The following is a 13342-nucleotide window of genomic DNA, read 5'->3' as shown; positions in this document are numbered from 1 at the left end:
TAAATAGTATTTTGGTAAGTAATATTTATTAATAAAAAAATTAAATTTTTGTTAAAGAATATTTTTGTAAAAAATAATTTTTTTTAAAAAAATAGATAAAGTTAACATTAGTTAACACGATAAAATTTAAAATAGATTAAAGATAAAATTTTTTAAAAGTTACAAAAGAGGAAAATGTACCTTTTATAAATAGTGAAAAAAAATGTTATTTTAACATTTTGCAGAAGATGAGAGTGGAATTTTTTCTTTTATTTATGTAGGATCGATTTTATTGATTCAATAAATAATTTATCAATTGAACTAATAAACTAAGAATCTGACCGATTTTTAAACACCGATTTGATTCTGACAACTATAATAATTAGTTCATTACAACATGAACATGGTACAATCTTGGATCTAACACTTTAGGCCATTGCCTAAATGGGATTTTCATGGACCAAGTTAAAAGTTAAAACCATTATAATCAAATCAAAGTTACTATCTTTACATAACCCATTTCCAGAAACAGATTCATTTACTTGAAAGGTAAAACCTTTTGTGAATTTTGTTGGCCCTTTCAAATAATGCCGCCCCCAAAGCTCTACAACGCATTGCAAAACTCTATATTATCCAAATCTTTCACTCTCATGCGTTTTCTCACCTTCCAAATTCGTTCACTTTCATCAACTTCTTCTGCTTCTGCTCCTGCTACCCCATCACAGGACCATGTCTGCCACCTAATTCTTGAACAGAAATCCACTTCCAAGGCCATTGAAACTTTCAGATGGGCCTCCTCGCTACCCAACTTCACCCACTCTCAATCCACATACCGTGCCTTGATCCATAAGCTATGTACTTTCCGCCGTTTCGACAACGTTAAGCAACTGCTCGACGAAATGCCTGACTCAATCGGCATCCCTCCTGGCGATGAAATCTTCGTCACAATTGTCCGGGGGTTCGGCCGTGCCAGCATGACTCGTGCAGTCATCAAGGTCCTGGACTTGGTGTACAAGTTTCATAGCAGCCCTTCCTTGAAGATATACAACTCCATTCTTGATGTCCTTGTGAAGGAGGACATTGACATAGCTAGGGAGTTTTATAGGAAGAGTATGATGGAGTCGGGGGTAGTCGGGGATGATTATACTTTTGGGATCTTGATGAAAGGGCTCTGCTTGACCAATAGGATTGGTGAGGGCTTTAAGCTCTTGCAGATGATAAAGTCTAGCAGAGGGGTCACACCAAACACTCTGATTTACAACACCTTGCTTCATGCACTTTGTAGAAATGGAAAGTTGGGAGGGCTAGAAGCTTGATGTATGAGATGGTGGAACCGAATGATGTCACGTTTAACATTTTAATATCCGGGTATTGCAAAGAGGAGAATTTAGTTCAGGCTTTAGTGATGCTGGAGAAGAGCTTTGCCATGGATTTTGTTCCTGATATTGTCTCCGTGACTAAGGTTGTGGAAGGTCTTTGCAAGGCCGGCCGTGTAACGGAGGCTGCTGAGGTTTTGGACAGAGTTGAGTGCATGGGGGCTTCACTTGATGTTGTGGCTTATAACACCTTGATAAAGGGGTTTTGTGGAGTAGGAAAAGTAAAAGTTGGGATTCATTTCCTGAAGCAAATGGAGAGTAGAGGCTCTCTTCCAAATGTAGACACCTATAACATACTCATATCTGGTTTTTGTTATTCTGGGATGTTAGATTTGGCCTTGGATCTTTTTAATGACATGAAAACAGATGGGATCAGATGGAACTTTGCTACATTCGACACGATAATTAGAGGGTTGTGTTCAAAAGGAAGAATCGATGAAGGTTTTTCAATTTTGGAGCTGATGGAGGAAAGCAAAGAAGGCTCGGGAGGGCACATTAGTCCTTATAATAGCATAATATATGGTCTATTCAAGCAGAACCGTTTTGATGAAGCAGTTGAATTTCTAACAAAGTTAGGAAAGATGTTTCCAAGAGCTGTTGACAGAAGCATGACGATTTTCGAACATTGTAAGCAGGGGAGTATTGACGATGCAAAGAGGGTCTATGATCAGATGATTGATGAAGGTGGAGTTCCAAGTATTCTAGTTTATGATTGCCTAGTTCACAGATTATCTGAAAACAGTTGCGTCCGAGAAGCAGTTGAGCTGATGAATGAAATGATTGCCAATAACTGCTTTCCAGTTCCATCTACATTTAATGCAATCATTGCAGGTTTTTGCAGACAAGAAAAAGTTGAAAGTGCATTGAAGTTCATGGAAGATATCACTGCAAGAGAGTGTGAAACCAATGCAGAAACTTATGGTCCTTTGATTAATGTTACATGTAAGAAGGGTGATCTTCAGAAAGCCTTGCAACTCTTCCTAGAAATGGTAGAAAAAGGCATCATTCCTAACTATTTTATTTGGAATTCACTGCTATTGAATCTAAGCCAAGAAAATTATTTCAAAAATAAGAATATGATCAACATACATGACCTACTATAGTACTATTTGTTTTGTTTCCTCTAGTGGTTTAAAATTATTGCATCATTTTTTATGCAATCAATAGCATTTTTTATTACTAGTTTTGATGTTATCGAGATGCATTTTTATCTAGATCCGTAATACTTTTAATGTCACAAAATGCAATGAAATTGTAGTAACATCAGGTGCATCAAATATCTCAAGAGGGAGTACCTCATCAATACATGGTTGTTTTAGTGAAGGTGACATTATTGAATCAGAAAATTCCTTGAATTCAATTTTAATCCAAAAGGGAATGAATTGTTCAGTCACAGAGGTACTTAGAGAGAATATTTGCAGGTTTGTCTCTCTATTTATTCTATCAACTTGTTCACCTGATTAAAACTAAACTGTGTATAACACTTAAAATTCCAAAACTAAAGAATGTTTCCATTATGCAGAAATTTAGTGCCAGAGTAACTCGAGATTGTTTTCTTCCTGGCAATAGGAATCCTGATTGGTTAACATTCGTCGGTGAAGATTCTTTTGTAACTTTCCATGTCCCTCAAGTGAATGGGTGGAAGTTAAAGACAATGTTGTTATGAATAGTCTATTCTTCTTCCCCAAACAATGTACCATCACAAGGCCCTATTGTCGAAAATCTGTTTATCATAAATCACACGAAGACCATCCCTTATGTCTACGATGGAGATACACTGGCTTCACTTAGAGATGAGGAATGGCAGAAAGTAATATCAAACCTTGAAGCTGGTGACAAAGTGCAGATTGTTGTTGCTGGGTTAGGATTCACAATGAAGAAGACCAGTTTATCTCATATATGCTGAACAAGTTGACCAAACCAGAGAGCAACAAGGTGAAGGTATTGTTTCTGGTGATAATATGGTAGCAGATGCAAATTTCACTGTTCATGGTGGAGATGAAAAAGTAAGTGCTAATAGTCTAAGTATCTATAAACATTATTTTGAAATATAAAATTTATTTATGTCCATGTTATCTTGCAGGCTGAATTTGATAGAGCTTTTAAAGCAAAATTGCACTTCATAGACCTGATTAATATATGTTTTCTATTTGACTCCTATACTCTATGTATGCTATCAGTTACTACCTGTAAGTTTATCTTGGAGTGTTGCTACTATTTTGCACCAAATTAACTGCTACTATTTTAGGATGCTATTAAGTAGCGCTTTAATGGGAGAATAAAATAAATCTTGCTCAAGCCATCTCTGATTAATAGTCTAAACTTTTCCACCCAATGAAGATTAAATTCTGCATAATAAGGACTACAAAGGAGACACTGCAGATCTCTGATCTTTATAGCATTTTACTATTCTGTGTTTAAATTATGTTTGATGCTTTCTATATAATGAGAATGAGACCCGCGGACTCAAATAAATAACAGTAGCGATTAATAAATATTATAAAATAAATTAAAATACATAATTATGAATATGAATAGAAAAATATTTTTTGAAATAATAAAAATTTAATCACAAAAATATACATCGTAAATCTATAATTATTTATATAGTGTCTAAGATTATCTTTACCAAAATGCTATATATACATAATTAGTCATTAAATTTACATATAAATATTTGTATAAAGATGTGATTGATCTTGGTTATAGCTAACGGATCACTTGGTATTTTGAGCATTTTTCTATTCCCCTCCTATCTTCAAAAGGTGCTTAAAGATGTAAATTTTTTGTGCATGTTTGTTAAAATCTAAACTTAGCAAATGCATACTAAAATTCATTTTCTTTAATTCATTCCTATGTAAAAGCATACGAAATTCTTACTTGTATATAATTCAACTTAATTTTATCTAATTTGCATGTATTTATTTACTTTAAGCAACATTATACCTACAAAGTAACTAGAACCTATAACAATTTGAGAAAATTGTAAATCTTATTTACTGTGTGTATAATCTCTAGTGCCTACCGTGCAGGAATGAAAGTGACGATATCAAGAACATTGTTGAACATGTTACTCATATGCTAGACATGAAGGAACTGTTTGTTGAATGACAAAGAATCCATTGAAATTTTTAGCTGGCATGCATTCAAAGAACCATGTCTGAAAGAAGAGTTTGCTTTACTTGCTAAGGAAAAGTTGTTTCATATTGCGAGAGATTGCCACTGGCTCTTGAGGTGATTGGGTCCCATTTGTTTATTAGGAAAGTATATGAATGGAGGAGTGTTTTGAAGAAACTCAAAACTATTCCAAACAACGATGTACAGAAGAAGCTTAATTAAGATAAGTTTTGATGGTCTAAGTGATGATAGGTATAGAGAAATATTTCTTGATGTAGCATTTTTCTTTATTGGAATGGACACAAATGATGTAATTAATATACTAAATGGTTGTGTGCATTTTGCTGAAATTGAAATAAATGTTCTTATGAAAAGATGCCTTATTACTGTGAACACCAAGAGGAAAGTTGGCATGCATGGTTTGCTGCGAGACATGGGAAGAGAAATTATTCGCGAGAGTTTGCCAACAAAACCTAAGAAACGGAGTAGGTTGTGGAATCCAGAGAAAGTGCTTAATGTATTATCAAAAGACATGGTAAGAATTTCAAGTATGTTTTTAAATTCATATAACAGTGATATATGGCGAAAATTTCTGTTTCACCCTTTTCAAATATATTTACAAATAAGGTCCTGAATCTTGATCAGTCCACCTGTTTGTAGTTTCTGTTATTTGACCTTTATAAATTGTTTAATGCTCTTTAAGCTACCGTTAATTTAATTTTACTTTTTGGTTCCTATAATCTATAGGGAGCAAAAGCTATTGAGGGACTTGCTTTGAACGTTCCAAAGCTATTTGAGTTTTATTTACATTTTGTAGTTGAAAAAACATAAATAAAAAAACTTCAAGAACAAGAGAAAAAAACAATGCTTAGCATTTATTTGGAGTAAAACTCATGATCATTTTGGACATGTTGAGAGATTGGACAGCTTTGCTTTCTTTTTTTATAAAGGTCTTTGTTTTGTGCTTTTACTTTTCTATAGGAGAAATCTAATCCACCACCATTATTTTTGTCTGTTTTTTCTCACCTTTATGGAATTCTTATTTTATCTAAAAAGAAAAGAAAAGCACACCTGTTTACAAATTTGTAAGAATAATTTAAATGAAATATCACATGTTTACATCTATATTTTTCAGGTTCTTTAATTTTTTCACCTTTAAATTCTTGCAGATGATGCAGCAGCTAAAAAATACTCAATCTTAGTCATTCTCAACACTTGACACAAACTCCTGACTTTTCAAATATGCCCAATCTTGAAAAGTTAATACTCAAATATTATGCTTTATATATAATGTATATAGTTCAAAACCATCGCCTTGCAAATTTGTCTGTTTTCTCGGTTTAAATAAAGCTCTATCTATTACCTGTAAATCTAGATATATGAATAAGTCATTTTAGTTGACAAAATTGTCAACCATAAACTAAGTTGGTTTATGTTATAGTCTGACAATTTAACATTTTCGGATTTCATTTCCTCTAACACAAACCAAGCTCCAACCCAACTCTCCAGCCGACCCCTGCCTCACCGTCCTCAATTTTGAAAATGCACTTTACAAAAGTCAAATATGTTATTGAATTCTAGTATCTGTTAGTAAAATATGAGGAGCTAAAAGATAGCCCATAGCCAAGTTAAAGCCATAGTATGGCAGATTAAGAATCACTAGATGTGTTAAAGTACTAAAAAGATCCGCCTGATTGTACCAAGAAAATTATGAAAGCTGACCTCAAACTTGCTTCAACACCCAAAAAGGGAAAAAGGTATATACAATGCATCGCATATTTGATATTTTCCCGAAGAATCAGCCAAGAGCATATTTTTCAGAGGATAAAACTCATTTACGTTTATCTATGGGGACAAGGACAAAAAATGAAGGAACACCTGTTAACTACCACTTTCAAATCTAGATTGGATACAAAACTCCTTATACAAATCAAAATGTTGTTCCCATTTTGACATATGTTTCTTCAGTAGATTACATGCTTTTAAACCTTGAGGTTCAGAGATTTCCAATGGAGCATGAAGACTCAACTCAACAGGGCAATGATCATCAAATACCTCTTGTCCAAGAGGCTTTGTCTGCTCCCTGGACTTCCGGACATGGAATATAAATGTATCATAAATTTCAGCACTATAAACAGAGTCCCCTGTAACAAAATCTTGGGCACAGCAATTGAATGCCATTGGCCGATATGAAAAAAAAGATTTTCCTTTCAACGAACCATCCCAAGCTTCCTCTTGATCATCAGAAAGAGATATCTCCGTAGAGCAATCAGTTGAAACAGTTATGTTACTAGCCACCTTCATTACTTCATTGTACTTGAGGCCAAGCTCTGCTTCTATGGAAAACTCGTCATCTTCCAAATTTGAGCACCCGTTGTAAAATTCATTTAGCACAAGTAGAAATGGAAATGGCCTAACTGGACCCACAATGTCATCATTGTTGTGGTGTGAAGATTTCCGTAAGAAGAATGGAGGCAACTGAGGAAGGTCAGGTAAAGCTAAGAAATCTAAAGCTATCTTATGCTTGTTTACAACTTGTGGACATTGAGAATAATTTAAAAATGCCAATTTTAACACCTCCATAGGCAAGTCAGCCCAAAGTCTCCTTAAAGCAACTTCATGAAGGCTTGTTGGTGGTTTTATATCTTTGAAGACAGCAGCAGTTGCAGCAGATGATCTTAACCGACCAAACCCACAAGCATTTAATTTCTCACACAAAAACTCATGCACTTTACTCGCATAAGATTCCTTCTGTCGAGTTTGCATGTGACTCTTTTCTAGTTTCCTGTGTAGCAATTTAGAAAGACTATCACCAACATATGCCTGAAGGTAAGCCAATTTTAGGTGATGAAATCTTTTTGGAAATTTGTATTCCTCCTCACTGAAGGGATGCAAGTGTTTGTCCAGCCATAATTCTTCTTTGTGGCAATGATCTAAGTTCCTAGTTGGAGCCCAACAAGCATGATATCTTTGCAATTCAAACTTTCCAGATGACAACAGCCTTATCAGTGTAAATCCACCATTTTCATCTGATTCACAAAGTAGGGCAGCCAGGTCACTGCTTAAAATTCCAAAACCCAAGACAATCTCTTTCTTCAGCTGCCAATCAATCCATTCAGGAAGAGCGTCCTTTGACAGCTCTTCCCTTAAGAGACAATCTCCACAATGACACTTGCAGCCAGATAAATCAATATCAGACGGAAGCTCCCAGGCACAGAATGCTTTGTTAATATTTGAAAGCTTCGAAGCAATATATCCTTTTCGGAATGGCAATTCAGGTCCATAACAGAAGAGATTAAACTCACAATTCCAAAATGATCCCAGTATAATGCAATATCCAGACTCAGAAGCCAACTTGAAAGCATCTTCCCTTGAGTTGGACCTCAAGGTAGACAAGCTTAGCACAGTTACGTAACAAGGCTCATCAATATTATGCATCCATTGTAACACTGGCATCATAGGCTTCCTCACATCAATGAGAAGTAAAAGACTGCTAGAAGCCACTGCGCAGAAGAAATGGTTAGGACCTGCCTTTGACAAGGCAAGAAACTGCTCGATTTCGCTTGGAGCATACATACGCAACATATCAATCTTCATTAGGCAACTCGCGTTACATTCCTTGGATCTCAAGTCAACTAAGAAAACAGCATCAGAGCGAGCAACCACCAAAATCCGAGGATGCCAACTAAATTCACAGCTCACCCACACACAATCACTACAATAACCCGAATCATTCCACAGAACTTTCAACCTAGTCCCCTTAAAAGAAGTACTCGAACCGTGATAATGAGACTCCAAATCAAACAAGAACAATTGACCACTTTCTAACAACACCACACTCTCTTCCAATATATGAGGGCTCCAACAAGCATGAACAACGGAAGAACTCTTGAAAAATTTACCGCCCACATATAACATAACAGGCCTATCGAAAATAGAGCTATGCTTCACAATGAACCAGTGCACAGAATAGAGAGTACAAGCCGACAAATACCCAATAACAGGAGAAGAGGAATCATAACCCGAATAGGGAGGAGGTTCAAGAATAGGGTTCACCAAAATTTTCAGTATACGGTGAGCAGAGGAGGATCCCATCTCCGCACGGAAAATATCATCGTTTCCGTCAAGGTGGACTTGCAACTTGGAGTCTGTGACGGAGAGCATGAAAAACCCGATTTTGTCATCGTTGGGCCCAGTGGGGAAGAAAACAATGGCAGTTCTGCGATCTGGATAAGTGAGGAGGTGGAGACGGTTAGTAAGGAAATAGGAGGACGGGGAAATGGCATTGTTTTGGGCGAAGGAGGAGAGAGAAGAAGCAGTTGAAGGGAGGAGGGAATGGGAAGAGAGAAAACGGGAGGGTGAGAGAATGGGAGGGAGGTGAAGGAGAGAGGGGAAGACAGAAGAGGAGAAGAGAGGATTGAGGGAGTTAGTGTCAGGGTTGAATTTGAGGGGGCCTAAAGTGGTAGTGGTTGGTTCAGAAAGGAGAAGAGGGGCGACGGTGGAGCCACCAGGTGTTCCGATTGGGAAGAAGGACCTCCATTCCTGTGATAACTCCATTGTTGATTATTATTCATGAATCAATTTTCAAATTATTCATCGTCTGCACTGAATGCTGCCAATTAAGAAGAAACTTGATCATTTCTGCCACAAAGCATAGGAATAATATATGACAGCAAATTCCAGAATAGAAATGGTGTTATGGGTGAAAAAGTACAGGAGGTAAGAAGATATCTTACCTTGTCAGAAGCATGGAGTATGTACCGGAGAGACTGAGAAAGAGAGGGGACCTTTGCCGTCACAGGTTGGTGGTCAGGAACTGGTGGAGTGGCAGCTGCAACACCAAAGCAAGATGAGTGAGTAATATCTTACCTTGTCAGAAGCATGGAATGTGAACCAGAGAGGCTGAGAAAGAGAGGGGACCGTTGCCGTCACTGGTAGGTAGTCAGGAACTGGCAGAGTGGCAGCTGCAACACCAAAGCAAGATGAGTGAGTAATATTTTATATTTCAGTAGCAAAGGGGTAAAAAGGAAAATGAAGCAACAAAGCAAAAGCTACATAACACAGTGGTGAGAGAGACGAAGCAACAAAGCAAAAGCAATATTTTATATGATAAATTACATGACTTGCATTATTTGTACTTTCTCTTGATCCACCTCTCGTATATATCCTCCCTCATAATCTATAATCCCCCAAACAATAAAATCTCAGTGTGATCACAAGGTCACGGATTCAAGCCATGGAAACAGTCATTGATGTAATTATCAAGTTAGACTGCGTACATTACACTCTTTGGGTGCAGCCCTTCCCCGAACCCTGCGTTAACGTGGGATGCTTGTGCACCGGGCTATCCCTTTGCCCTTTAATTAATCCTGGCAACAAAACTAGATACAAGATAGGTAGAATCATGTACCTTATAGCAGAGATGCTTTCACATCCAAGCAGCTCCTGAAGCTTTTCATCGCATAATATCACCCTTCCTACCTACAAACAAGTGTAAATAAAACAATCAGCTACCATCTTAAATAATTTTTTATTTTATCTTTAGTTTCCACCTTCCACCACATGGTTAAGATAAATCCAACTGTACAATAGATTTTGGTTCACCTACTGCTACTTAAAAGCAAAGATCTATTCTTTTTTCTTCTTCTCCCTTTATTATTCTAATATAATAAAAAATAAAAAAAATAAAAGAAGTGAAATGATTGAATAGTTCAGAAATGCCTCCCACATGCTATTAAAGGTTGAATCCCTTCAAGGGATATACAAAGATCAATTATGCCAAATACATAGCAAAGAAGATAAAAACATAACCATTAGTATTTTGCTTGAACTCAATGACTCTTAACCACACCAGGTTCTAAACTTTTACCCAATGATTCAAAGTTCAAACTGAGAACTTTTGACTCATTTAACTAAACTGATGAGTGATCAATTTAGTTTTAAAGCAGAAAAGAAATACGAAAAAGAAAAATTGTAAACCAGAAAAGGGGTGAAAAAATTTCATTCATCAGCAACAAGTTTTCTCACAATTAGCATAGTTTCTTTTTGCTTTGACATCATAAAGAAAGAATGAAAGATGTTCACCTTTGACTTAAGAACAAGAACACAAGAGTTTAAGACTTAAAACAATTTCAGAGAAACTCCCCAGAGATATGAAGGGAAAGTATGTTTTGAACTCTGATGCCAAAACAATAAAATAAAAAACAATTTCAGAGAAACTCCCCAGAGATATGAAGGGAAAGTATGTTTTGAACTCTGATGCCAAAACAACAAAATAAAGAACTCGTGAAACAAATCAACTCAATTATACAGCTAGAATAAATAATGAATACTAAATCAGAATTGGAATATATAAGTTCTTCAAAATATTTTTCTTGAATTCTTGTCTTCTTCACATAAATCTTAATCTGAATTGTGAATTTTCAGAGAAGCAACACATGTCTGCTTAAGATTTATAGTTTCAAGAAGCTGCAACAACTCCTAGTCCTACAAGATTAGCAGTAAGTTGAGTGAAAATGCTTCAAAGTACTATTAAAAAAATTTAAAATCTATAGATAGAAGCTTATTATGCCATTGTTGTGAAGAGTAGATAGACATATAAATCAATTACCATAACGTTTATTAGGATTTAGTGACTTATTACAAGTAACCTTCTTTGGATTGATCATGTTAGTATGTATCTAGTCTTAGCTTTCTCAAGGTTCAAGAACAAACAAAGGCTTGCAAAGCACTCAAGTTCTCCATGAAAATCATGCAAACCAAGAAGAGCACTTAGCAGGTTAAGAAAAACCAGAGAAAGACCAGGAAAAACACATATCAGAGACGCACATATGTCAAGACAATCTGCCATCTAGAAACTAAACACCACATAAGTCGCAACACCTTTATATATATTATCACAATCAAGTAGACAACAATATCACAATAGCAGCAGAGACAGCTCAATGTACATACAGAGAATAAAAAGTTTGCAAGGAAAGAAGGTTAAATAGGAACATGAAATTGGAGAGAGAGAGAGAGAGAGGGGGGGGGGGAGGAGGGGAGGGAGGGAGTGAGACCTAAGGCAGTGCGGAAGAGACAGTTGAGCTTGTCAGCAGCGGTCAGGAGGGCTGACTTCATCCTCCTCGTGGGGAGTAGAGGTACGGCGACAGGAAAGGATTGAAGGCTAGGCAGAAGATGAGCAAGGCAGGATGGCATAGAACACGGCGAAACGGCGATGCAGAATTGGTGGCAATGTCGACAGCGAGAGTAAGCTGTGGCGGCAGTGGCAAGAGGACCACACTCTGTGAGCAGCAACAGGGAAAAGGCTCAAGGCTGGCGCAAAGCTCCGGCGACGGCAAGGCTAGACAAATACCAAGTGAGGACCAGAGAAATAAAGAGGGAACACAAAAACACAGTGATTGAGAAGAAATAAAGAGGAAGGAGGAAGAACAGAAGTCCCATCCTGAATCTAGTTAACTAAGTGCAACAAAACCAATAGTTCAATGATTCCTTAGTCACAACGCTAACATCAAAAGAGAGCCAACCAGAACCAACTTGAGCCAATCCCATGGTATAAATCAATGCTCGCTTAACTCAATTTATCTATTCTAAACCTACATTAAAACAGCAACAATCAACTACTATAAATTAATATAGAATAAATAAAAAAATAAAAATAAATAAAAATAAAAACTCACCTGTACACTGCAGAAGCAGAAGCAAAGTCACGGCAGAGAAGGCGGAGGCAGAGAAGCGAGCCACGGCGGAGCACACTGCAGAGGCAGACGAGGCAGAGAAGACAAGCTACGGCGGAGCCAAGACGGCTGAGACGACACAGACGGAGTAGAGCAGAGGTACGCAGGGACGCGGAAGAAGCAGAGGCAAGCAAAGACTAAGGGCGCACATACAAGGCAGAGGAGCCGGCGAGAGGCGCGGAGATGAGGCGGCGACCGTGCAATGGCGGTGAGTGAGGTACAGAGGTGAGAGACACCTTAATATATGAAATTTGGTAAAGAGGACCATCTCTATCACGAAATTTGAAAATGTTAAAAAATTATTGATTTTTTATTTTAATCGTGGATAATATATATATATAGGGTAAAGTATACTTTTTGTCCTTGAAGTTTGCTAAAAGTTTCAAAAATATTCCTAAGTTTTGATTTGTTTCAATTTTGTTCCTCAAGTTTTCGATTTGCATCAATTTTATCCTTATTACTAATTTTTTGATAATTACTATTTTTCTTTCCAAATATACCCCTCCCTTATTATACCTATCATCATCATCATCACAATTCTCTGTCTCTCTTTCTTTCTCTCTTTTCATCTTCACTGTCCTCTCCATCTCCATCATCATCACAACCCTCTGTCTCTCTTTCTTTCTCTCCATCTCCATCACCACCATCTCTGTTGAGCTCCAATTTTCGATGACCACCACCCTTTTTTTTTCTTCGCACAAATCCAGACACAACGAAGCCATCGCTCTTCCTCCTTCTCTGTTAGCAAACAGAGAATGAGATGTGGGATAGGTTCTATAGAACCGGTTTTTGGAGGAGTTCTTCTCGCAGGATCCCTCTAGCAATGCTCTTACTACTTTTCACTCTCAATATGTTCATTGAAATTTCAAAAAGCATGCATTTTTGTCCAACAATGAAGATGTAGTCTTTTCTCTCATCCTCCTCTTCTTCTTATTTTCTCTCTTTTTTTTATTTTTTAATTTTTTTTTGGGAGAAGGGAGGAGGTTGGAGTATGATCATGGTCATGATGATAAATTTGTTTGTTTTGGATGTTGGTATTTTGAGAAATAAGAAGTGTGTTGAAATGAATCATGTTTGGTTATTTGTCATTTAATTTTTGTGTTATTAATTTTTCAATGAGATATAGTACGAGTA

General features: G+C 36.8%; 1 protein-coding gene and 1 pseudogene across 10 annotated transcripts; one reads left to right on the top strand and one right to left on the bottom strand.

The window, feature by feature from the left end:
* The first annotated feature begins 456 nt into the window (after positions 1 to 456).
* On the top strand, positions 457 to 2602 carry LOC112727908 (pentatricopeptide repeat-containing protein At2g17525, mitochondrial-like; annotated as a pseudogene).
* A 3630-nt stretch (positions 2603 to 6232) lies between these two features.
* LOC112727907 (uncharacterized) lies at positions 6233 to 12518 on the bottom strand. 10 transcript variants are annotated; one of them, XM_072209571.1, is made up of 6 exons: positions 12152 to 12512; positions 11531 to 12067; positions 9883 to 9953; positions 9393 to 9436; positions 9209 to 9303; positions 6233 to 9113 (listed from the first exon to the last, which is right to left on the bottom strand). In XM_072209571.1, the coding sequence occupies exon 6, from the start codon at positions 9027 to 9029 to the stop codon at positions 6354 to 6356; it is 2676 nt and encodes an 891-aa protein (XP_072065672.1). In that variant the 5' UTR covers positions 9030 to 9113; positions 9209 to 9303; positions 9393 to 9436; positions 9883 to 9953; positions 11531 to 12067; positions 12152 to 12512; the 3' UTR covers positions 6233 to 6353. The 10 variants fall into 10 exon arrangements, with proteins under 10 accessions (XP_072065672.1, XP_025633622.1, XP_072065671.1 ...); XM_025777837.2 differs by having other exon boundaries at positions 6233 to 9084; XM_072209570.1 differs by having other exon boundaries at positions 6233 to 9084; positions 11531 to 11814; positions 12152 to 12422.
* Positions 12519 to 13342: the final 824 nt, after the last annotated feature.

The sequence above is a fragment of the Arachis hypogaea genome, chromosome 12, assembly GCF_003086295.3.
Source record: "Arachis hypogaea cultivar Tifrunner chromosome 12, arahy.Tifrunner.gnm2.J5K5, whole genome shotgun sequence".
Taxonomy (NCBI): Eukaryota; Viridiplantae; Streptophyta; class Magnoliopsida; order Fabales; family Fabaceae; genus Arachis; species Arachis hypogaea.
This window is presented reverse-complemented; position numbering and strand designations above follow the sequence as displayed.